Genomic DNA, 26,751 nt, shown 5'->3' with positions numbered 1-26,751 from the left:
ACATGATGTACATTAGGCACAGCTCCCACTGAAACTCAAGACTGTGGAACTGAGAATGCTGTTCGTCAAACATGCACAGGGTCACCTATGCTAAGGGGAGCTTAAGATGCAGGAGGAAAAGGAGGAATTGAAAGCTAATGGCAGAAACTGGAGGAAAAAAAGAGTTCTAGGAAGGGCAGGCTGAGGAATTCAGTCATTTAAAAACAAAATGGCAGGCAGGCAGTTGATTGAAAATAGCCATGTGTACATGTACACACACATGCACACACACGTGCACACCCTGAACAATGACCTCCACTTTTTTTTTTTTAAGGAGCAACAGACTTTGAGAGCAAAAAATGGTGAGGAGTAAGTTGTCTGACCATGACTAACACTGAAATTTCATAGACTTTAAGGCCAGGGCATCTAGTCTGAATGTAACAAGCCAATGAATTTCAGCCATTTACCCCTAGATTGAGTAACCTGTGCTTAATGACAGCATATGTTCCAGAAAAGAAGCTGATCCTTATTAGAAGATAGTGAGACTTCACCCTGCTAGAGTGATCATTCAAAGAATCAATCTCACTATAACAAAACCATTTCTCATTTGAGCTTCTCTAGCTTTAATCACTAGTTCTCACTGTGCCTTTCTCTGATGGACTGAAAAGCACTTTAGTACAATCCCCACCAGGTAGAACTCTCACAGCGCCACTTTCAATATGCCTGTGCCCTTATATGACAAAGGCATTATTTACACTATGCTAAGCATGCCAGGTATGTTGGGCAGACTCAGCTGTGTGTACCTCGGAAAGCAACCCATTCAACAGTGGTTTAAGTCACTATTAAAATTGCTCTTAATGAGATGCAAAAATAATAATTGGTGGAGTGTGCCCAAGTGCTTATCAGCACACAGCCCACGACTCTGTTACTGAAATCTCTGGGAATGGCAAGATACACAGAATCCAAATCTCTTCTCTGCCACAGTCTTTTCCAGCCAAGAACTTGCAGAAGAAATCCCAGAGAGATGCAAAACCTTGGACAGCAGCTGCACCACTGGCACAGTAAGATACAGAACAAATCAGCTCAGATGGTCCATTCCTTTAGATCTGTGGTGCTCAACCCCCAGACTGTAGGCCTGATCCAGTTCCTGGCACCTTGTTGTCCAGCCTGCGGGGCTCCCTACAGGTCCATGTGGAGCTCCATGGGCCATCGCCCTGAGTACTAGATCTGGCACACAGGGTCTGATCCTGATGCGGGGCCCTGATCCCGGTCACATGGGGTCGGGCAGGGGCAGCATGGTCCAGATTCCAGTGTGTAGGCCTGATCCTGGGGTGCAGGGTCCTATCCAGTCCACAGCCCAGCCCTGCACTGCTGATTTGGCCCATGAGGCCAAAAGGTTGAACACCACTGCTTTAGATGAATATTGTTACCCCAACATTTGCACTGTACTGTGTGTAGTGCGAGAAGCTGAAGTGAAAAGAACTTTGCTGTGGAGCGGAGGCATCTGTGGGTGCACTCCAGTAACAAAAGATGTGAAATGAAATGACCTGAATGTTCATGCTGCCTTTACTAGGGATTTCCTTGAATTTTAGTGATTTTGTGAAAGGGAAATATACTTGCATTTTCTTAAATTAAGGTTATCATTTTGTGTGTATTACAATACTCATTTGACTTTCTTTTCCCTCCATTCATTAAAATATAATATTGAATACTGAACACTGAAGTTGTACTTAAAAAAAATATCCCCAATACTACAGGTATTGATATCTGAAAGACACTAACTCTTGCTCCTAGCCTGTCCTTCACTACTGTGGTACCTATAGGAAAAGCTCAACCAACACTCCTCCTAGCTTCATACAGTAAAATACATTTTTCTATTTTCAGTTGTCACTTGGTTCTGAAATGACTTCGCTTCTAAAAAGCCAGTGACGAAAATTCTCCATTAAAGTCACTGGGATTGAGAGGAGAGAAGCATTTGATTCACTATGTAGAATGAGCCAGGACCAAGTTATTTTAGGTACCTGCTGATCTAGCTGTTTCTGCAGCTTTTCATTCTCTGCTTCAGATCTTGCCAGAGCCTTCCTCACAGCCACCAGCTGCTCATGGAATAAAGTGACTTCTTGTTCTGCCATCATCTTAGCAGTCAGACACTCTTTTTTGTTTTGAAGGGCCTCCTGTTAACACAAATGACATAATGCAATAAAGAAGCAAAGCAATGGCCCTCTCTTTGTTGCTTCTCACTACTGGAAACACAACCTATAAAATGTTTTTAATAAATCTTTGGGATCTAGCTTCTTAATATTTTGCTGATGCAGGAAAGATGGCTGTAAGTTGGTTAGGGAGGGGTTTGTTTGGGATTTTGTGTCAGTATTTTTCACTCATTTTTACTTAGACCTCATCTAAACACAGATTTTGCACAGGTACCAGCATTTTGTACAGACATTTGTTAGGAGTGTGATCTTTTACCAAAATAGTAAAATCTTCAAAATCCCTAATAAACCTATTTTATACCTTTCTTTTATGGGAATAAGCTATAACACCACTATACTGGAATTGCTTTGTCCACACTAGGGGGTGGTGGTATTTTAACTGAGCCAGTGGCAGAACTTGTGTGTTTAAATAAATCCTTAGAAACCCTCAGAAACATAAAACCTGGTTTTCCCAAGCTTTGTAGGAGGACCAGTCAGAGATATGATCAATTTACTGTTAGCTCTTAACAGGTTATAAAGACTTAAGTGTTGAATTGTGCATTGAAAATGTTAGTAATTGAAATTAAACAGGTGCTAATACCACCTACACACACACACACACACACACACACACACACACACAGTGTTAAAACAGACAGATTAAAAATCTGTTGCACTCTTTACATTTTAAGATTTACTCTTGGGCTAAGTCTTCAGTGCAAAAGTGGCTTGGGCTTTTACTCAGTTGCTGCCCCTAACCCTTCTCCCATCTGCATATAAACCTTCTCATTCGAGTTTGACAGTGCTTTAAATAAAGGCAGGCTAGCTGGCCCAGCTGCTGGTATGGACTTGAGCATGGATGCAGTTTTTACTTCTGACAGTAACCCAAATGAAAACCCATTTTTCGGGGATTTTCAAGCTAAATCACTCAAGTACTGATAGCTGTCCAATGCCTTCCTGCAATTTCTCCTGGCACATTCCCCCATACTTCACTGTGAGAGAATCATACAGCATTCAGCTTACTGCTGCAAAAGGGATCATCCTAGCAATAAACATAAATGAGCACAACTCCAAAGGTCATAGTCACTCGGGTATGGTTTTACAATGTGGCAGCTCACATCCTAGTACAGATCACCCAAATTTAACTTTGCAGTGCAGACACACCCTCTTGCTTCCTGCAATTTCACCACAGACTCTTGCTTATCCAGAGTTTTACGAGTAACATATGACCTGTAATTCCAATGTAAAAAAAAAAGGCTTCCTCCATATATCATAAGAGGAGCAAAAAAGCTGTGAATATTTTTAATTTTCCAGATTATATTTAAACTGCTTCTGCAGTCCCAGTCTATTTAACAATGTATCACTCACATGACCATGGAATAAGGACTGGATCTCACAGGCTAGGGACAGACATTACACATAAACCAGTTTAATTGATCAGAAACTGATATAAATCTATAACAGAACAGATGTTCAGTATACACAAACCAGTCTGAGGATGACTGAAACCAGTTTGAGATAAACCTGGTTGAATCAGACTTGACTGATTTGGTTCAAATGGTTTATGCAATGTCTGTCCCAGACCCCTGTGTTCTCAAGTAGTACCTAGGAATTTTAATTCATGCATGCTGGAATTAAACAAAGCTGAAATCTCATCAGATTCCTTAGCAGACAATATCACTAACAGCTGGGCTGTCACCACTAGCAAACAAAGTCTGAGTCAAATGAAAGAAAATAATCTGTAGAGGTAAAATCAGACCTCTGCTCTGCTGAATAAAAGCTCATTCAGAACCCAGAGTTCAGCTGCATCCAAGCAGACTCATCCTCCATTTCACTGGAAAAATAATGCAAAGAGATTTGCTGGAAAGCAGGACCTCCAGCTTCTGGTATTTGTTTCTGGAATTGACTTTGTCTGGGACATCTGAGTGTGCTCCCATTTTGTACTCTGTGCTGTATGACAATTAGTTATGGATACAGGACAGGACTCTCTCAGGAGTCAGGCCCAAACTGACAACAATGGAAATCAGGACACAGGTTACAGGGTGATTGTTTCCCCAAGTCTCAAAGAAAGGCAGCCTGAAAAGTGTTGAGTGGAAAGGGAGGTTACCTAAACACTTCCTTTTCAAAGGTCCTTTGGCATCCTACAGCACTCCACTCCCCACCTGCTCTGTGGCACACTCAGTTGTCTCCGAGCTCTGGTCTCATGCTGGAGCATTGCAGCATGCCAAGGACACCAGCAATGCGGGCCCTCCCCACTAGCTGGAGATTGCATCCACCACTGCACTCCTGCTGAAAACGTGACAAAAGTGTTTATTTGACCAAACTCATGGGACATTCAAGGCAGGTTTAAAATGGGATGGATGGGCACCCGAATGACTTATTTCTCTTCCTTCTGGCCAGGAGACAGTTCCTTCCACTCCACCCAGCTGGCAGACAGGGAAGAGGCTGACCTTTCAACTGCAAAGTTCAGAGACTCCTGCCCAACCAGGTGTGGCAGAGCACTTTACTGGTGGATGTCACTCTGAGGGAGCTTGGTTTTAGTGGTCTCCAGGAGCTCTCCATTGCTACTGACTAGAAACTAAACTTCAAACAACACATCAAAATACCATGCACACTATTGCTCTTTCTTCTGTAAAGAAATCTGGACCTGCTTGTAGGACTCCAAGAACATAGAAAATGAAAACATGCCCACTCCAGTTTAAGCATTGTCAAAAATTAATAGATGAGTGAACAGCAAGACAGATGCATGCATTGCTTTGTCTATTTAAATGCATGGTCATACTTGTAAAAAGACTTTATGTACAACAAGACTCAGGTGATGCTTTAATCTTTCCTTACTGTCCCTGAGATAATGCTCATCGGATTTTTTTCTGGTTCTCTTTGGTATGGCTTAGCGTCATGAAGAATCTGTTCCATCTTTCACAGATTTTAAGATAAGCCATGCCACCTGGTTTGTAGTCTTGGTTTAAAATAACAAAACTATCAGTTCTTTTCAATTTTAATTTTTTTTTTCTAATCACACGAAGATCCATCACCCCCCCCCCCCCAATCTACAAGTTATATATCTAGTACAGTCTCTGCTTGGACAAAGTACATGTACATAATTGTAAACTCAAGTACAACTTTAACTAGCTCACATAAGCCATTCTTCTTTTACTAGTTTAAAATTAAAAAAAATGTGACCTATTCTGCCCTTCTGCACCTGACAGTACAGACAATTAAGTCACATAACCACCACTAGTATGCCTTATGTTCCATTCTCTCCCACTTCATTCAAAGCACTTTTTCCCCACTCATCCTATCTTTTATTTAAGTGTAATGATCTTCAGCCTTCATCCTGGTTTGTATAGATTTAAATTAATAGCCTCTATGGTCCACTTCTGCTTTCCTTAAGTAAAATAACCTTTAGATCACTACTGCTTCAGTGCGCATGACATTTTCTGTAGAAGTCAAATTGAAAAAACAATATTTTCCCAACCTACAGCCACAAATTTCCGAGCATTCCCACTGGCTTATATGGATTTTCTTAACACAACTGTTCCCTCTTATGTGCCTTGGTCAGTAGGGAAATAGTTCATTTTGACATTTGCCATTGTCACAATTCAACTTCAGATTCAATACTGGAATGAATATCATGGCTGTTCATACTTCTCACTGCTCTTGTTTCAGGCTGTCTGCAAACTCAGGCAGAAATCAGTGCTTAACCTTCATATTGTGACCAGAGTGTGAATTTATATTGTTAGCCACACGTTACCTTCTTTTAAAATAAAGCGTAGAATTTGGAGCAGAAAATCAGTTATATGAAAATATACTGTCTTGCTGATATGCTACCACCCAACCCAATGTGGCCTTTAGCATTGCAGAACATGAAAGACAACATTAAAAAAGAAGTGACCAGGATTTATCACCTTCTCTGCAGTTCTCAGCTTTAAAGAGAGTTGTGCCTTCTGTGCAGTGTGCTTCCAGCAGTTCAAGATTTTCAGTTTATACACCAGCTCCCCTAGCCTGCTGTTTTCATCTTGCAAGACTTGCAGCTGCTCCTGCTAATGAAGACATGACACCACAGTACACTAGTGAGTAAAAAAAAGACTTCTTACAACACAACGTTCCCTTACAACAGTTTGGAGGTTGTCTCTCTCCTCAACTGAAACTTGAATTTTTAAATCCTCAAACTCTGCAGTTTAAAACAGTGCAATTTTAGAAAGAAATGTCAGTTACTGCAACCCTGAAGAAGCAGGAAAAGCAGACACTGTAAAGAGACTAGGAGAAAAAAAAACAGGTAAATTGTGCAGAAAACACATGCTTAACTGATATAAAACACTACAAGTCTTCTGTGACTATCCTAATTTACCCTAATAATGGTTTTGGCTGATGACATATTGAATCACCTAATTTATCCTAAATGTGGATGTCCTTGATAAGAACTACATAATAACAGTATGGTAAAATCATAGGATTTATGAGAGAGGTCTTTTTTCCCCCAGGCACTGCCCATACTACAAGGCTTATTTGTGAAAATTGCACGCTCAAGGCAGGTGGCTATAAGATAATCGCATTTCCCCCTCACAGGTCGTTTTGTATGGAGCATCTGCAAAGTGCATTTATTTGATATTCAGGCATTAAGACATAATATTCTGGGCTGAGTAAAGATCCAGTTGGCCTCATCTGATTTCATGAATGAACTCTTCAACAGCTTGACCCTACCAAGTTCCACTGGAGCTAATTCTTAATGTAATAAAAAATTATGTAGATGAATGTTTATTTCTTAACAGGCTTATTTTCTTAATTGAGCAACTAATAATTCAATAGACTGTATTGTTATTTTGTCTGTTTGTTACAGTAGGTCCCAAATGTCTAGGCTTTAATATATTTTATGGTATATTTCTTTGGTTTTGAGTTGTGTAATTATTTTATAATTTTTCTCCCCCTTCCAAAGTACCTCATTCTCAGATTCTGGTTCTTCTGCAAGAGGTCATGTTACTACTTGAAGTGTTGATGGAGTCCTGCAAGCAGAACAGCACATGGGTAATCCCTGTCACTGTTCAGCCAAGTACTTGACTGCTACCATAACTGCTATTCGTATGAGTAATTTAATTGATTTACAAGAAAGCTAGCCAAAGCTTTTATAGAGAGTTTTTCAAAAAAGAGGTCAGTGTCATTATCCCCATTTTAGAGATGGGGAACGTGAGGCACAGAAAGACAAAATAAAGTCAGCCACCTTCACTTAACAGGCCAGGAATGAACAATGGTCTCACAAGTTCTAGTCTACTAGTGCTCTACCCATCAGACTCACTTGCCTCCCCTTACCAGGCATTAAAGTACTTTGGGAAGAAAGGCCTATGCATCTCTGCTTTTGGACAAGAGTGTTTTTAAGATTGCTGCTTTTCCTAGATTGCAGATTACAAGTGACCAGGACACAGCTTGATTTACCCGGTACTGGGCAGATCTGAGAACATTGTTACATCTAAATGACAATTTGAATATGACCCTTTGCCATGCTGGCACATATCACAAGGTTCTGCATCACTGTCAGTCCTGTTAGCCACAATGACTACCCTCTTCCATCTTATGCTACTTCAATCACTTGATTTTTAACAAAGACAGGCTGACAGCCTGTCACTGCCTGAACTGGAAGCCCAATGGACTGCTTGTCCCCGAAGTTCAGATTGGGTCTTGAATCCAGGCACTTGGTTTAGGTCCATAATTTCTACCTTTAAGAATGAGCACATTACACTCCTTACTGTGGACAAATGTTCTTTCAATCCTTTATCATCCGTGGTTGAACCAAATTTTTTCTTCAGTTCAATCATGCTGTCAACCCCTTCTTTTCTCACTTCACTGACGATCTCAAACACTTGTTGACACATATTAAGGCGATAGTCATCCAGCTTCCCCTGCAATTACAAGCAGAAGCCAGAAGAGAAGATAAGTGCATATGAAGTTAAGGAAACAGTATTTTAGATAATGCTTCCATATGAAAATATACAATTAAACTGACTGATTTTTTTTTTAGCAGAGCATACAAGCTAATTAATGGCTTTTATAATTGTCTCAGGCTCTCATTTCTCTTCAGATTTTGAAAAACTCTTAAAAGCGGATTGTATTTTACCCATCAGCTGCTGGAGAAACATGAGCTCAGGACTCTCCCACAATTTCAGAAGGTAGCAGAAGTAAGAAAACCTTCTGGTAAGAACTGATACTTTATAACAGAACATAATCACAGAGGAAGGAGCAAAGTTCTTTCTCTAGCCATGAGTAATTTCAGCTGCACAGCTTTATAAACAATCAACAATTATGTGTAGGGTATGATTATGTTACGAAAGCAACAACCTATTGTAAGGACAGGTTTTTCTGGTGAGAACAGGTTCACTTTAGAGACAGCAAAAGAAATCACAAGATGGGACCCTACATCATTTTGCTAGCATCCTGTCATCACCAGGAACATTAATCTGCTTGTGGGCACTGAGAAGATACCCTGGGGGGGGGGGGGTCTGGATCTGGATCAGGGGGATGAATTGGATTGCATCTAACATAGGATGTGAATCAAGTATATATCAGATGGGGGCAGTACCAGGATGTCATTATCCAAGCGAGGTAGTACTTTACTGATATCAAGTATCTACTGTTTTTACTGTAAGATTATCTAAGAAGTAAGATATCCTTTAAACTGAGTGATAGTGTCACACATTATCCCTAAGATTTTGAGAAAAAAAAACTATATGGACCACTTAAAAATTAAATTTAACATAAAGAAAAGTTGTCATCCTTACAGCTATAAAATGCAGGAGTCCCTGCTCTTTTGGATGTGGCAGCAATTCCCTTCCCAACAGATCTTCTCTTCAGTAGAAGAGATCCAGCTCCTTCCCAAACAAGGAGTTTTACAAGCTGCTCCATAGGATGTTAGTGAGAGAACAGCAGTTCACTGGTCCCTAAGCGAATTTCTGTAATTCACGCCTTTGTTTGCCAGTAGGCTGGCTAAGTAATACAACAGCACATTAAGGACTTCTTGGCTACCCTCATATTTTATACCTACTTTTAGCTGCACACAAGTCACAAACAGATTCCGCACTAATGTTTCATATTCATCTTGCACTTCTTTTCTTATCTTCTCTTTGAGACTGAGCTTTTCACCTTCTAAATCAGCAACTCTAGCTCTTAGAGCAGTTACTTCCATAATCATCTCATGACTCAGCTCTGCAATCTATCATAGGAGAGAAAGTGACTCAGTGAAATCAGAGACAACACAGGGAAACCTGACAAAAAACCCTAGATCTAAATATCCTGGAACTGTGAAAGTTTGGACATGAAGCAAAACTTCCAATTTGTGCCCATATCTAACTGAAGGCAAATAATTAAGCAAATTAATAAAATCATCCCGGCTTTGCTTTTCTGCTTGTTTAGAGATATTTTTTCCAGGAGCTGAATATAAACGATCATTGGACCAATGACTTTAAGTTGCAGCAAAATAGGTTTAGATTGGGTATCAGGAAAAACTTTTTCACTGTTAGAACAGTGAGGCAATGGAACAGATGGCCTAGGGAAGTTGTGGGCTCTCCATCACTGGAGGTGTTCAAGGAGAGGTTGGACAGCCACTGATCTGGGATGATCTAAGTATAGTTATGCCTATATTCAACTATGGGTATTTCCTATGCTTCTGGGCTTTGCTGGTTGCCACATGGGGCTGGCCCTGGCCCCATCCCCACTGGCCCTGGCCCCATCCCAACGCTGCTGACAGCCCCGGCCTGGTGCTGGCACTGGGCTGGGGCCCACAGTGGCAATGGTGCTGGCTGGGGCTGGGCCTGCCAGCAGCATGTGGCCAGGCCCGGGGCCCATGGCAGCAGTGGTGCTGGCTGGGGCCTGCAGGTGGCATGTGGCCAGCAGCACGGGGTTGGGGCTGGGGCCATGGAGGAGTGGGGGTTGCGGCCAGGGGCTCTTACCCGTCTGAGGTTGGCGGTGTTCCAGGGCTGGGGTCCAGCAGTGGCAAGGGTCAGCAGCAGCACAAGGCTGTTCCCAGGCAGCCATGTGCTGCTCAATCTGGGCATGCCTCTTCCCGCCCCTTGGGGTAGGAAGCAGCCCGCGTGCCAATAAAAACCATGCCGCGTGCTATGTTGAACATGCGTGCCATAGGTTGCCGACCCCTGGGTTAGGCAATGGATTTGTATAGGATGGTTTGGACAGGGATAACCTTGCCTCAGGCAGGAGGTTGGACTAGATGATCTATGTACTTCTCTATGACTCTATGTCCCTAACAGAGTTCACACCCTAAATTTTGAAAGAGAAAGAAGCAGAAATTGCACACAAAACCCAAAAGCCTATTTGTGGTTATGATGGAAGAGAGAAAGAAGATCAGTAGATTTCTCTCATCCATGGGTGAGAGGAACTGAAAGAAAGAGTATGATGGAATGCAGGGATATTGGGGGAGTGTTTCAGGGGACTTTATCACCCCAAACTGTCCACCTACTACTAACAGTGGCTGGCAGCCTGCATCTGGTAACACCTAATCCTAACTACTGCCCCAACAAATGTGAAAGTCAAACTCTGCCAATGAATATTTGGGGATGGTCAAGGGAGGAAAATACTGAGAGGAGGATTCCATGCAGTACAATGAGTAGAACCATGCCCCCACCTTGGCGATAGTAGTGTGGGAAATGAGCATTAAATTGTCTGGTCAAATTCTGGGTTGTAAATTTTGTGGGACAAGTGTGGTATCTGCTAGTCAATGATCATATAACAATGTTGTATTGGTGTAGATACAGCACTAATGTAATCCCAAAATGGCAATCAGCTCAGCAGAAATAGGAGAATGACCAATAGATGTTAGATATCAAATGGACACAGGCAGGCATAATACAGTTATTAATGTATAAATTCCTGGATTTGGAGGTTGTAGAGCAGGAGCAGGCCTTAGTTTTGGCAGCAACCCTAAAAGCAACATGGAGCTAAAGGAAACAAACCTTCAGATACTGTACAGTAGAAAAGCTCACAAAGAAATGAGTAAATAAGTCAAGGGTGGGGGCATACACATCAAACAAGGAGTAAAAGTACTAAATAGCTACTGTGAAGCAGGATTCTTGTGGAATAACTAGAATGTGCCATCATACATACAACCAGAGGGGAGGGTGCAATTCAAACTGCAAATACAACCTAAAAATGCATTTCCTAATATCAGAGTACTTGATTTTGCAACCTTAATACTGCTCTTTTAGCACCATCTACCACATAACAGTCTATTCAAAGTAAGCATAGAAATATCTTTAGCTGTACTTAGAAAGACATATATTTCTCATACTCTGCCATAGTAAACTAAAGCCTTTGTGAAGGATATATTTTTAAATATAGGAAGTTCCTCAGAAAGTGAAGAGGCTGCACTATAGTAACCTGCCATTCAGATGCTCTCTGACTTATACATTATATTTGGTGGGTTTCACGTACAAGATCTCAAAGTGCATCATAAACTGGATGTATGGATTGCTGACTCACTTTGGCGATGCTGCCGTGGCTGGGATGGAACAATACAGCCATTCTATATTAGCATTGGTACATAAAATTAGCATCGGTACATAAAACAAATAACATTCTCCCTGTAATTTCAGAGGAAGTTAAGTAAGAACGTGGAACTATCCAAGTTGGACACTGGCCAGAGCGCAGCAGAATATTGGTCAGATCAGAGAGCACAGCTCCTGAAAAATGTCTCAGTTTGAATAATAACCGTTATTGGTGATTATCTCTTCTATTCTACTGGAGTGGCCATCTTTGGGATGACATGTACAAGCCCCAGCAATGGAGTGGGACATTGGTTCAGTAATTGGTTACATAGAAGATTCCCCCATACTGAACACTGCCAGCTAGGGAAGGCTTTCCATCCATAGATTCATAGATGTTAGGGTCGGAAGGGACCTCAATAGATCATCAAGTCCGACCCCCTGCATAGGCAGGAAAGAGTGCTGGGTTTAGATGACCCCAGCTAGATGCCTATCTAACCTCCTCTTGAAGACCCCCAGGGTAGGGGAGAGCACCACCTCCCTTGGGAGCCCATTCCAGACCTTGGCCACTTGAACTGTGAAGAAGTTCTTCCTAATGTCTAGTCTAAATCTGCTCTCTGCTAGCTTGTGGCCATTATTTCTTGTAACCCCCGGGGGTGCCTTGGTGAATAAAACTTCACCAATTCCTTTCTTTGCCCCCGTGATGAACTTATAGGCAGCCACAAAGTCGCCTCTCAACCTTCTCTTGCGGAGGCTGAAGAGGTCCAGGTGCCCCAGTCTCTCCTCATAGGGCTTGGCCTGCAAGCCCTTAACCATATGAGTGGCCCTTCTCTGGACCCTCTCCAGGTTATCCTTGAAGTGCGGCGCCCAAAACTGCACGCAGTATTCCAACTGCGGTGTTACCAGCGCCCGACAAAATCAAAACCCAAAGTGCCATAGCGGCAGCCTGTAGGAAATCATCATGCTTGGTATCAACAAGCCCATAAAGAAGGGCAAAGCAATTGGTTAGGCCCTCTGGGACAAAGCCTGCCTTGATGTGTCTATAGAGTGCCCAGTATAACTGGGCTGTGAACCTGAAGAGGACCTCCAAACACAACTGAAAAAAAAAAAAAAAAAATGGATAAATCACCACCACCAACCTGACTAAGGGTGACTTCAGTTTGCTTTCCATCTTCTTCTACTGCATATAGTTCCTGAAACAAAGCACAAAAGATGTGTTGTGAATATGTTCTTGCAGCTAAATTCTCACTTGCAGGGAGTGAAGATGGTAAGAATACTTGTTCTTTCTGGTAGAGCAGTCGGTGCTGCTGCTGGAGGATGTTTTCATAAAACATGGAATAGGTCTCAAAGTTGCTGCGTTCTCTGGCCATGATGTCACAGCCCAGTGCAGTGAGGCAGCTTTGTAAATGATCTTTTGTAAATGAAATCTGGAGAGAGAAACAAAAACTCTCATGGGTAATCCAAACCTTAGGTTTTGGTCATGTTCAGATTCATCTTGCTACACTAACAGGTATTTCTTGTTCTCTTCCTGGTCCCTCACAACTCTGGTCCAAGGTATTCATAGTTTGGCCTGACCTTCCAGCCTGCCATTCAGAAAATGCCCACCCCCAGGGATGGGGTTTCATATGGAGACTAGTTCCTCTGCCTGTAAATACTATGCTCCAGAGGAAACCTTTATTTTCCAATATGCCATTGAAAGGGGAGAAGGAACAGTCCAGAAAGGTGAAGTTCCCTCAGAACATGCATCAGTTCTTACAGATCAGAAAGTTTTGATGGGAAGGGAAAAAAGCTTTTCCTTTTCTCCCCTAAAATCACTCAGAATTTGGATGAAAAACAGAACTGAGGCATGTCGCTAGTTTAAATATATAGTCATATCTCAATGAAAACAGTGCGGCAGGTCTGAAAAACTTGACCTTTCATGATGATAGAATGTATGTCTAGAAAAAAATCTTTCATGTCAAAAAAATCCCAGTCACAAATGTTACCTAAATACAAGGATAATTTCATTCACCAGTAAATTGCCTCACCTTTGGGTAGATAGTGATAAACTATGTGACACTATGTGAAAAATCCCTGCATTGCCCAAAAGTAATCATTACAAGGTAAAAAACACAAACACAGCTAGAAAACCAGAGTCGGAAACCCTGACTGTCAGCTCCAAAAATACCAGCTTCTACCAGTTAGCTGAGAAGAGGTCTGTCATGTTCTTTGCGGACCAGCTGAGACAAAGTAAAACATAAACAGCAATTTCATATACCAAGATCAGGTCAGACATCGAAATGCCCATTCTGCAGGTAATGCTGACCATATGCTTAATTAGTTTTCAATCAGAATGAAAAGTCAAAATTCCAGGATTTCATGCAAAATCTAAATTCCAAAATGTTTTGCTACAATAAGGTTGAAATATTTCATTTTAAAGGTCAAGTACCATGTAAGCTATACCATTAACATTAATATTATGTGTATATGATATAGAAGTTAAAATAAAGCCAATTATCTTCACTTTATGGAAACATGGTGCTTCATCATCATCATTATTATTATTATTAACGTGAAACAAAGGTGACTCAGTTCATTTAGACTGTCCCATCTAAAATGTCACTGAAATAGACTGGCTCCTGGAAAAATGTTTTGACTTCAATGAAACTCTGGTTTCCAATGGGAAACCTGTTCTGGTCAAAAATTTGATCAATTCTAATGACAACTATACCATGCAGGAAACAAAGAACAGGTGTTTCAACTGAAATTGAGCAGTGAATTTTCAGTAGAAGAAATGTAATCACCAATTTGTAAATCAGCTAGGATATTAGGTTTAACATCTCTACTCTCTGAAAGGTCATATCCATTTTTTTTTTTTATGATCAAAAGGGTCAAGTCATTTGTTTTCTCTCACACTGGAAAGATGGCATTTCCAGCAGTGCAGTATTTCCTAACATCACGCTATGATATTTGGTTTCACGTTGACTCAGGAGGAAGAGTTCCAGTTTTGAATCCCCAGCATCACCTCCTGTGCTTTTTAGAATTGCTTCTAAACCTCTGGTCTAAAATATTAACTCACCCTCACCTGAGCATGATGGTAAGATCTCAAGGATCATATCACAAAGTGGTAGGGTGTCAAGGATGATAAAACACCAGCTCACTATCAGCACTGATATTATAAAACAATGTCTGACCATATACTCATGAAATAATGCTTCTCTTTTGGGTCACTGACTGACAAGGCGTTTCAAGCTGTAAGGTAATAAAGCTGTAATAGCAGATTAGCTATGCTTGGTTAGAAACACAGCATACACACCTCTGCATCAGATTCTTGGGAATTTTCCATTAGCCTCTGAACAAATGTTTCAACAATTTGTGGTCTTATAACTGAGAAGTTTTCCTGCATGACACGATGCTTCCAGAGCTCTGGAGGGGTGGGGGAGACCAAAAACAAAAGCAATGCATCAGAAGGTATCTGCATCACAAAACACTGTACCTGCTCTAATCCCAGTAAGATGACTCCAACTGCATTTTATGGTTCAAGATTTTTTAGTTTTTTGAACAGTGTATATTGCTGAAAGTAAGAACTACTACAAATGTATTGTAAGACTGGCAGGTGGTGAGAGGAGGAGGGTGCAAAATCACCAGATGCAAGCTGCTAGCAGAATCAAAATATTTTATTTTCAATAGTGTTTGAGTAAAGTTGCATCTGTTATGGTCCAGAAAATACATGAAAGTCAAGGATTTTTGTGGTGATATTTTTACTGGACCAACTGAATGGCTGGGATAGACTCAGACATGTTTTCAAATAGACATAGTTAGCCTTGTTAGTCTGAAGTCAAATAGAAGGCAGGGTAGATTTGAACCTTATAGACTAACCAAGTATATGTTGTGATACACACGCGCGTGCACACACACGTTTGTGTGTGCTGAAGCTCACTTAAACAGATGCTGTGAAAGAACATGCAGAAAGCAGAGTACAAGGAGAAAAATTAAAATTCTCTCTCCATCTTCCACTCTGTTTTCTGCACATCCTTTTACAGCATTTGATAAAATGAGCTTGGGCCCATGAAACTTTGGGCTATACCTATACCTGTATGTATGTATGTATGTATGTATGTATATATGTGTGTGTGTGTGTGTGTGTGTGTATCTACTTTGGTCAGTCAGGTCAGCACCTAGGCCTTTTTCAGGTCACCTAAAGAAGGATGTATTGCATTAAAAATTTGTCTATCTCAATCACGAAGTTGGTTCAATAAAAGATATCACCTACAACAATCTTTGACTTTCTTCCTTTAAATAGATTAAGTTAGGGCCTTATTTAAAACTGGCCAGCCACTGATAAAGGAGCTCTGTGCGAATATTGTGGGCAGAGCACAGCTTTTTTTGTAGTAACTATTTTTGTTAAAAAAAAAATACTGCTGTATGCAATACCATTTGATGGGGAAAAGAATGGTGCCAAATACTTGTATAGAGCCATTATTTTCACCCTTTGTTTGTACATCCATTAGCATATGCAGTTACTAGGCTTGTACAGGCTGTGATGGTAACTGTTCCAGTTAAGAGCAGAGTAATGCACCTAAATTATTTTAAAATCTTGGCTTTAAGCAGCATCATTAGGTTTAAGTGATGACCCCCAATAAAAAAGTGGGTGCACTTCATGTCTGTTAGGCCCTTAACAGACACGCAGGTAAAGACACAATAGGATCTGATACATGATCCACACAATCGCACTTCCTGCCAGGCCACGCATGCATGGCAGGAGGCATAATTGTGGGATTGAGTTATCTGATCCCATCATACCTTATTGTCCCAGGATCCCAGGCTCCACTTGCACCAACAAGTAGCAAACTCCTTCATCTGGGAGACCCCTCAGCTGATGGGACTCCCAGCCGCAGGGGTGCACCATGCCTTAGGGGTGCATGGTGGCCCCTGAGGCTGAGAACCCAGATCAGCTGACAGGGCTTCCAGTCACGGGAGCATATGGTGTACCCCTGTGACTGGAAGCTCCATCAGCTGTGGGCTAGCAACCACACAGGTGCACCTGGCCATACGTTTAGTTAGTGGAGTCACAGGAACCAGCTACAAAATTATTGCACCTTTTTGTGGAATAACTTTGTGGCTTATTCCTTGTTTTATGATGCCATTGATTAAACATGCGTCTGGGTTAGAACTTAAGATGTGATTAACTGGTTAATCATGTCTTAAGTGTGTCTCGGCTGGGCTGAACCGACTCGAGGTGATTCAGAATTTACCCGTTCGTCAGGGCGGGCTGGTGAATAGAGAGGCTGACAAGGCTTAATGGTTGCAAAAAACTTTACTTACGTCGCGGGTGGCTGTGACGGAAACGGTTCGGTCGTCTGGACAACAATGTGAGTTGCTCCAGCTGGCGAGGCCAATGCCAGTAAACTCGTCCGTAATTCAAGCCGGCGGGAAAAGGGTACGTCTGGGACTGCGTTCGGCGACGGGAAGAAGGATCGATAGGTGATCAGTCTATCGATCAGCTAGCTGCAAGTCGGATCTCTAAGAGGCACTCTGCAGCGTGCTCAAAGTTCTTCGACTTGGGCGGAAGTCGCGCTAGTTTTTAAATGGCCAGCAAGCCAATTACCGACCGCCACGTGTGAATAATTTAGCACTAGCCAATTGCGGGGCACGAATTTGCATCTGAATGGCGGGAACTCTTTGCACTGTGCACCTCCATGCTGCAAAGAGAAAATGCATCCTGCAAAAGCAGCTGCAAAAGTGGCGGGAACTCCCTCCTGCACGCAGGTTCTTCATGCAGAAAAACCCCTCGCTGTGCAAGAGGCTCTCGTGTGTCAAGAAAATTCCATAGTGCCGAGGCACCAAACTCACTGGGTTATGACATGCCCCCTTGCCGACGGCACAACTGGAACTTTCGACACACGAGCACATTATACGGATTTTACTGACTTGGCAAAGCCTTCGCAACCAATATACACACACACACACACACACAAATAACTTTGAACACATAACAACAACTGCTGATCATCGTCTGATTGGAGAACATTCCGCTTCGGTCCGTCTTCTCCTATAACAGACAATGTCAGTCAACACTTAACAAAATAAAATAATGCTATAACAAGTCCTGAGTAGATGGTTTTTTTGTTGTCTCAGTGCCTCCCTCGCAACCATCACTTTCTGGAATCAGGTGGTTGTGGATTACTGCTTCTGCTGGGGTTAAACCTGTGAAGAAAACAAAATAAGACAAAACACAACGAGAAAGAATCATAATTGGTTTCACTGTAAGGATACTGGGTGAACATCGGAACGGCGAGTTATCCAGTTGTGATAAACAATAATAGGGGGACAATCAGGCTTCTCTTCCAGTTGGACAGAATAGGTATTGGGATATTGTCCCGGCTGTTGAACTGTCCCTTTGTGAACTTGTGGATGAGACTGATGAGGGTGAGGTATTGAAATCCACACCAATTCGTCAGGTTGATACTTGGGCTCCCAAGGTGAGGGTTTCTGGACATTAGCTTCATCCCATAACGGCTTAGTAGTGTTTAGTGAAATAAGGACATCATGATTAAATTTAGTCCAATTTTTAAACATCCCTCCTCCTCTAAGGCGAAGCTGCTCCTTGTATAAACCTATGTGTCTCTCCACAACGCCGTTGGACTGCGGATGGTACGGCAGATGAAGATGCCATGCCACATTGTGAAGACGAGCAAACTTATCCAAAGCATTAGAGTTGAACGGAGGTCCTCCATCAGACTGAATTTCATGAGGAGGCTGCCAGGTGGCAAACACAGCAGTTAAGGCAGTAATAACAGCAGTAGCATTGCTTTTTCGTAAGGGAATAACCTGTAACTGTCTGGTTCCCAAATCAACCACAACTAGTCCTTTATTTGGCGGTTTAGACCCTGGGAGGGGGCCCAGCAAATCTACCTGCCAAACTTTTCCTGCCTGAAACTGAGAAGGATCGAAAGCTCCGATCTGATGCTTGGTTTTATGACACTTTTCTTTAGCACACGTTTCACAGGCCTGAGCTACCTTTTCCCAATCCCGCCTGGCTCCATATGAGGCCGGTTCTGTAATGGTTCGGCACCAACGTTGATGACAAGCCCGTGGTCCCGGGTGACCCCAATTTTCGTGAAGCCACGTGAGGAATGGATTTGCTTCAGGATCAGTGGTAGATGTGACAGGCAAAGCTATGTCGGTCCGGAGTGGATCCTCCAAGAGCTTGTCAATTACCTCATGCACTGTATCAGTATCTGAACGATGGGACTTAGTGTGCCTAATCAATGGAAGACGTACAAATCTAGTTAACGTCCTCCAGATGTCTCGCCAATCATCCAAGTTCTTGGTGGGAAAAGCTGTGCCCGTAAGAATTTTGTAGATATACTGCGAATCAATCGCGATGATCGGAACTGGGAGTGTATCGTTATGATACATCAAACAATGTTCCAGTACCTTCAGGAATCCTAATAATTCACATTTTTGGGACGAATTATCATCTGGGTCGGCTTGGAAAATTCCCTTATGACAAGCTTTACAGTAGTATCCATAGGCTCCTTCATGTCGGGAAGTTCCGTCCGAGGCCATCCACGCTGGGGCTGAAGTTCCATACAGCGTAGGAAACTTTTCCTCATCTTCTGGGCTTGGATCAGGTACCGTGTCTTCCAATCTCCAACAATGCCAGTTATAATGGTGGGTTAGTACTAGCGTATTCCAGGTCTTAGACTCCCCTTGAAAATGTGGGTCGATTCTTCCCGCATCTAGCAAGGGTAACAATGTGGCACCAGGAGCGCGTAACGTCCCATGCCCCCTTGCTAACAGCTCCACCAGTTGTTCGGCTAGGAGAATCTTTCCCATAGCTCCATATCGATGTTGCGCCGCTTGAAGCGTCTTGTGGGCCGTGTATACTAACTCATCGCGGGGGTTATGCACGACAGCCCACATGTGATTGGTCGTGAATCCAAGGGTTATGGTCAGTGACTTGCCCATATCGATGGCATGGAGTTGTGTACATTTAACCGTGGTTAGCAGGCGAAGCAGATTCTGCTGATCCTTTTCCGTCCAAGGCGTGGACTTTCGGGACTTGTCACGAATGTCGCTGTAATTTAGTAAGGAGTGCCAGATCACTAGGTCCAATATAATGTCGATACCAATTTAAATGACCCAAAAGCTGTTGAAAATGCCTCTTAGTGACAGGGTGGAATGTTTTTAGTGGATCGATGTTAGGACCCTCATGCGAAACTCTGTGGCGGATGGAACCAGTGTATCGAGTGCCAAGGAACATAATGTCATCTACAGGATGTAGGCTTGACTTTTCCTCGTTGATGGTCCATCCCTCACTTTGAAGGTGAGCAACCAGTTGATTTACTACCGGCAACTACAGAGCTATTGCGACCCATGATGGCAATATCATCAACATAACTCCAAATTTTTAATTCTTTTTCTGGGGGAAGAGAATGCAAGGCTCGAAAATTCTTCAGGGTGTTATTCATGGCACCAGTGGCTAACGATGGAGCGTTGCAATATCCTTGCGGACAAACTGTCCACCTGTACATGATGCCATCAATACACATATTCAGTATTCCTTCCGGGTCAGTTATTGGGATAGAAAAGAACATGTTTTTCAGATCTAATGTAACTCCGACCCACGGACTTTGCTGGAACTGTGCCATCTCAAACATACACTGTGGCAGAGTAGACGGATTAGGTTGTTGAAGTACTTGGCATCTTTTATTGACTTCTCGATAGTCCACGACCAACCGAGCTTCATTAGGCTTCCCAGGTTTCGCCACTCCCCATCCTGATGATAGATAGGTGCTGGCTGTTACGGTCTTAATACAGCCTCGTTGCTCAAGTCATTGCAGAAGGTTAGTAAGTGACCATTTCAGAGAATCTTTAGTTGGGATTGGCCGATATCACCAGGTGGAAGTGTCACAAAGCGTTGGTCGATGCCAGTCCTGCTCTGGGACAATTACGGGTAATGCCTGTAGCACTTGTTCCCTGAGGTCAAGCGTCTTTATCCCCGGGATTCCTAAAATGTTGATGCCCCCTAGAACAGCTTCTAGGGGATATCGGTGATCCTGAACCCAGAAACTTGACCTTTGTTGTGACAGCGATAGCATTAAGCCCTTGTACTTTGATCGTCTTGGTGGTCTTTTGATGAGGTATCATCGAGGTAATCACATTGGTCTGAGCTCCAGTGTCAAGAAGGAAGGATACCTGTTGTTTGTCATCCGGATCGGTAGGGTTGTAAACAGTAAGTTCAGCATATGGTCGAGAATCAGTAGGATCAGGTCTGAGTTGAGGAAGGCCGCCGGCGGAGCCGACAGCCATTACTCATTTTTTGACAGATCCTCAAACTTAAATCCCATTGCTTCAGCCATACTGGTCTGGGCCTTGTCTCTCAAAAGTCTCAATTGAGCCTTTGTTAGCCCGGAGTGAGCAAGAAGAAATCCGAACACAGTCCTTTCCTTCAGTGTTCTTTCCTTTGAGATTCTTTCTTTTGGGGTCCTTGGAGGCAACCCCCATGGCTCTCGCTGAGGGGTATACCCTGAACGCCTAGGCCTCAATGTTGCAGCCAGGTACGCTGAAGGTCGATCCCTTATGTCATTAGAAGCTTCCTCACCTTGCTTCATAAGTGCCTGCAATCGTGGGAGATGGCCTAAAAGACTTCCCGCTGGTTGTCCTGCTATCGGGTTCAAGAAGAGTCGGAGTGTAACAGCATTCGCTCCTCCATACACCTCCACGCAGGCATCTATAGCTTCCAAGGGCGTTGGAATTGCCCCGGGATCCGATAAGTGATGATGAGCCCATCTCTCTTTACGCTGGACTGCTGTTAGTCCCATTGGATTTGTTCTCGGGCTCCATGAGAGATACGACACTCCAACTATAGCCAGGAGAAGTTGTTCTGCTGTAGCCTTCTTCAGGCAACCCTTGTGGCAGGTGTGAAATTTGTGGGTCACCTGTCCTACCACAAGTGCCGGGAGCAGGATAGGCCAGTGGGCACTATCCGTGACCACATTCAAATCAGTAGTGCATCCTCCGCTCCATGCTGCTTGTCGTGTCAGGGCACTCGCTTATTCTTTATCTAGAGTGTCGGATCCAAATTCTACTATCAGTCTTCCTAACCACATGGCCAAGGTTTCTTCCGGCCTGATTTTAGAGTCTTTGCAAAGCTCTTGAATCTCTGGTCTGGTGCGTGTACGAGGGATAGTGGTGGTACGCATGGTACCTTCTTCATCCTCAACATGCTTTGTCACTGCTATCGGGTAAGCTGCAGCAGAGAGAGGGTTAAATTCTGCGTCTGGGAGCATTGGGTACATCCCTCCTCCCATTGCCCCCTCCCTGTGGTAAAGAGGCGTGGTTGCAGGGAATGACGTCACCTCAGGAGGTGGAGTCACCAAGGGAATCCCTGCCGGGTCTTCCAGAACTCCACCCCTCCTTTCCGGGTTCCCCGGGTAGCTCGGGCTTCTTTCGCCACCATTTTCTGCTAGCAGCATCATACGGCCGGCACTGTTAAGAAACGCTGCTCCAGAGCCCTTTGCTGTCTGCTCCAGCAATTCTTTACCCGCAGTATACATCTGAGCCTCCAGATTTACGTATTCCCTCAATAGGCCCGTTACTGCATGGAACAGCACATCGATCATCTTTCCCTTTTTCCATTTAATTAGACCCCACTTCGGCTTGTGACGGCCCTTAGTTTCTAAATCCTCCCGCAGCCAAACGAGGAGCTCATGGCCCCGCGACTCAGGCACCAAACCCGGACAGTTGAACCAGTCTGCGGGGGTGGGTTCCCCCCCCCTCCTTAAAGTATCGGGTGCATTGGGCGAACTCCTGAGCAGGGGTCAGCTTTTCTGCCTTCTGCGCTTTCACCCCGGCTAGGGATATTGTTGATGTTTCTTCCGGGGGCCGATGGTAAACCCGGTCGCTCCCCATTATGCATCCGAACTCCCCTAGGGATAGTTTTGTTCTCCGTTCTTTTATTACGGTCTCTTCTCTTTTTACGGAGAAGTAACCATCAATACTTCTCTCCTCCCCTTCTACCGCCTGGTGGTAAGCGATATGCGCCCATAGATCGTTAGCATTCTCTACGTGGCGGTTCCCGGTGCGCCAGGGGCAGCACCCAATTAAGTTCTTCTCCATCACCGTGCCCTTTGATCCCATAGGCATGTGCTGCAGTGATCCCGATCCCATCCTCGTCGCCATGTCTTGGCCGGGCTGAACCGACTCAAGGTGATTCAGAATTTACCCGTTTGTCAGGGCAGGCTGGTGAACGGAGAGGCTGACAAGCTTAATGGTTGCAAAAAACTTTACTTACGTCGCGGGTGGCTGCGACGGAAATGGTTTGGTCGTCTGGACAACAATGTGAGTTACTCCAGCTGGCGAGGCCAATGCCAGTAAACTCGTCCGTAATTCAAACCGGCGGGAAAAGGGTACGTCTGGGACTGCGTTCGGCGACGGAAAGAAGGATCGATAGGTGATCAGTCTATCGATCAGCTAGCCGCAAGTCAGATCTCTAAGAGGCACTCTGCAGCGTGCTCAAAGTTCTTCGACTTGGGCGGAAGTCGCGCTAGTTTTTAAACGGCCAGCAAGCCAATTACCGACTGCCACGTCTGAATAATTTAGCACTAGCCAATTGCGGGGCACAAATTTGCATCCGAATGGCGGGAACTCTTTGCACCATGCACCTCCGTGCTGCAAAGAGAAAATGCATCCTGCAAAAGCAGCTGCAAAAGTGGTGGGAACTCCCTCCTGCATGCGGGTTCTTCATGCAGAAAAAACCCTCGCTGTGCAAGAGGCTCTCGTATGTCAAGAAAATTCCATAGTGCCGAGGCACCAAACTCACTGGGTTATGACAAAGTGAAATGTGTGGTAGGAGCTTAAAATCTATTTCAAGCTGTCTGCAAACCCAAGAAGTGAAGTCTCAACTGGTTTAGTGCTGATGAACAGTTAACTTCTGCATGGATTTTCCTTGCAAAAATTTTGGTTAGAAACCTGTTCTAGAAAGGTAAAACTTAAATGTGGAAGCATGTCAAGCTGGGGAGATAGGATAAGTGCATTATGTGGGTTAGGTGCTTGACACTCCAGTTATCATGCGATGGAAATATGAGTTTGCTGAGTTTTCACATACAGGACTGGGGTTTTATAAAACCTAGAGTTTTCTGTGGTTGCAATAATTTTATTGCAAGAGGCTAGCTTGTTCCTGGTTCCTGAATGGGTGCATATGGAAGCAGAGAAGACCCGTACAAACTTTAATATCATGCAAAAGGGCTGGATCAAACGCTGGAATTCTGCCTTCTATTTATGCCCAGGAATGCATGTTCCCCAATGAGAGGTTGGCCACAAGCTTGTTCCATCCAGAAAATTGGTAGCTTAGGTAAAGTGTGCAGGATTGAGCCTTCTATGTTATGCTGCAGAAGTGGCAGGAGGTGAGACAAGAAAAAACATTTTGTATTTTAATGCTCCTTACCTGTAGGGAGGCCACTTTCTTCTCTGGCTCTTTCAGATGTAACTAGAGTCATCTCTTGGTTAATTTTCCTTTGGACATCATGGATCATATGGATTTCTAAACTCTCCAGCAGCTTTTGAAGCTAGAATTGTGTAGAATAACTTTGTTCATGTTAAATCTCTTATTGGTGACGCACCATTTGCTCTGCCTTGTTACCTGTCAGTTTAAAAAATAGCCAATTCTCTTCTAAAGAATAATATAGGATGTAGGAACACAAACTAAGATAAAGTTCATTTAGAGAAGTTACTTGGAATCCAAGTTGCCATGACTACTTTGGGGTATCTCTTGACCTCTACAATTAATATAGCCTCCTGCACACTGATCCTTGGACCTTGCACTAGGGGTCCCAGTAAAACGCATTGTAGGAGGGCGGTGTTTCTTTGGACTAGCCCGGCATGTGACTATCTAGGTCCCAAATAGTTTTAATGGTTCAACACAGCTCCACATAAATTCTCAGCAGAAAAAATGTAACCCTTCCTCTGCCTCCCCACAACCTTATAGTAATTCTCCTTTACCTGGCACATTTTGATTTCAATTTCTGATGCTCCTTTTGGGGGGAGTATGGATTGTGAGCTTATAACAAGTTCTTCAAACTCATCTTCTATGTCCATTTGCCTCGCTATGGTTTTCATAGCAGGATGTAGGATGTCAGTGCTGAAGAAACCCAGACATAGATATTACACAATTGTCTCCCAACTGTATTTTCAGCACATTCTGTTTTTCTTGATCTCAGGTCTTTACATTCTCCCAACCCCTCCCTACCCCATGGATGGGACACTGCACTCCCAGCCTTCATTCTCTTGGGACAACCTGCTTGCAGAATATGATTTTCTGTTTGTGCTGATCATGAGATACTGAACACCACAGATTACTCTCCTTCTCTTTCCATAGCTGTTTTAAATTCCCAGTGCCATGTATGGAGCAGGGAGACATGGAGCCAGGAATGAAGTAGAGACTTTCTTCCCAACAGCTAGATTAAAATATTCAGTGCCATATACTCCCTCATCCATTTATGTCTGCTAAGCAGAAATAAAGCAGCTCTGGCTGCAGCAACTGTTGCCAACCTGAATATTAAGAAGGAACTTTATGCCTCAAAACAACTAGAAGTGCTATTGACAAGAGGCAATAGCATAAGGTGGCATGGAGAGACCACCTAACTTTTACATCTTGGACTGCTTTGCACTGGGAACCAGCAATGGTGTTAGACACGTATTCGTGGTACCCAGAAACCCAGCTCCCTAGAGGGGAGTAGGAAACTTTCCCTGGTGAGTGGTGGCAGTGGAGCATCTGTATTTTACTAGTCTTTCTTTTCACAGAAATACAAGCACCCAGATCCTGCAGAGGAGCCTGGAAGAAGCCAGCCTGGCTTGACTGTCCCAGCAGTTGCAAAGCCTTTGGTAGCACAGCTGGTAAAGAAGTTGCTACACAAAATAATGCCTGAGCTCTAAGATAGGGAATGGAGCTGGGGCAAGGGGGACTTGGCTATATCCCCATGACAAATGCCTATCAAATGTCCCCTTAGCAGCTGGCATAAATTAAAGTGGTTCCAGAGCAGCAGAGACAGAGCAGGAAAAAAGAGTTTACTCAGTACTCCTACCATCTCGGGCTGCCCAGATGCCTGGAAACATGTCTTGCCACACATTTAGTATGAAGAGTCGGTGCTCTTCTTGCATGATGCTGCAGGCGCAAGAGTGTTTTACATGCTCCTGAAACTAGAAGTTGTCTCCCCCTGCAGAGTTGGTAAGTACTACAGGGGAAGAGATCCCAGGTGCAGGGAGTGTGCAGACCTAACAAAATCAGCACATGGGGCAGGTTCTGCAAGTAGGACTTGTTTCTGCAGGTAGGACTTGAGTCCTCCAAGTTTCTTTTTCCCCCTTCATAAGAAATAAAGAGAAGCTCCTTTCCCGCAGCCAACACCTTCACTCCATCTCTCTAGGTGACACTACCTTCTCTGGCCCCATCACTGGAATTCTGGCACTGCAAAGGGACAGATTTGGCCTGCTGAGAACTCCCCTGGCATTGAGAAGTCTTCAGCTAGCATTCAGCCTCCAAGGAGGATCCCTTTGCCACTCTGCTCCTCTGTGAGTGCCAGGACCAAAGGGAGCATGACCAGATCACTACTGCATGTTAGCTATCCTCAGATAGCAGATGGTGGCTTGAGAGCCTCTACCAGCTGGCACCGGTTGGAGTAATTCCCAGGCTGCTCTAAACCACTGAGGTCAGCAATGGACCAGGTACAGAACCAGACTGCTGCAATTAGCTCCTGGAGAGCCCTGCCCCGACTTTCTTCTCCACTACACAAAGCCAAGACTGGGCACCAAAGAAAATCTGCAGGCTGCCTTGCTCAGATGCCCCTCGAGTTCTTAGGTGCATATTGATAGCCCTTCTTGCACATGGGTATAAAATAGCAGTGCTCATATCTGGATGGTTTGCAACCTGTTTAATTCACAGTGGGTTGCTGAATTAAGGATGAGTGGCTCAGCTGCTTTGCTGTGGCTTTTACTTCAAAAGCTGCTCCCCCACTCAGCTGGAGCTCATCAGCAATCCCACAAAGTTGACTAGAGAAACAGCGCCCTTTGAAATAACAGCCAGAGAAAACATCTGGAGTGCCTTCACAGTCTCTCACAGC

At 43.7% G+C, this 26,751-nt stretch overlaps 1 protein-coding gene across 6 annotated transcripts in view; it reads right to left on the bottom strand.

The window, feature by feature from the left end:
* Nucleotides 1-26,751, bottom strand: part of CCDC162 (uncharacterized) — a 153,004-nt gene that overhangs the window by 14,290 nt on the left and 111,963 nt on the right. For 3 of the 6 annotated variants that reach the window (XM_059732773.1, XM_019499889.2, XM_059732771.1), the window contains exons 35-43: nt 24,638-24,776; nt 24,084-24,204; nt 14,946-15,055; nt 12,928-13,077; nt 12,790-12,843; nt 9,202-9,369; nt 7,910-8,062; nt 6,077-6,211; nt 2,001-2,153 (exon numbers count right to left, since the gene is read on the bottom strand). In XM_059732773.1, coding sequence (XP_059588756.1) covers nt 2,001-2,153; nt 6,077-6,211; nt 7,910-8,062; nt 9,202-9,369; nt 12,790-12,843; nt 12,928-13,077; nt 14,946-15,055; nt 24,084-24,204; nt 24,638-24,776 — 1,183 coding nt within the window. The remainder of the gene's footprint in view (nt 1-2,000; nt 2,154-6,076; nt 6,212-7,909; nt 8,063-9,201; nt 9,370-12,789; nt 12,844-12,927; nt 13,078-14,945; nt 15,056-24,083; nt 24,205-24,637; nt 24,777-26,751) is intronic. The other 3 variants (XM_059732782.1, XM_059732776.1, XM_059732784.1) reach the window with 3 other exon arrangements.

Source organism: Alligator mississippiensis, chromosome 1, assembly GCF_030867095.1.
Source record: "Alligator mississippiensis isolate rAllMis1 chromosome 1, rAllMis1, whole genome shotgun sequence".
Lineage (NCBI taxonomy): Eukaryota > Metazoa > Chordata > Crocodylia > Alligatoridae > Alligator > Alligator mississippiensis.
Note: the sequence above shows the minus strand (reverse complement) of the source record. Positions and strands in the feature narration are given on the sequence as shown.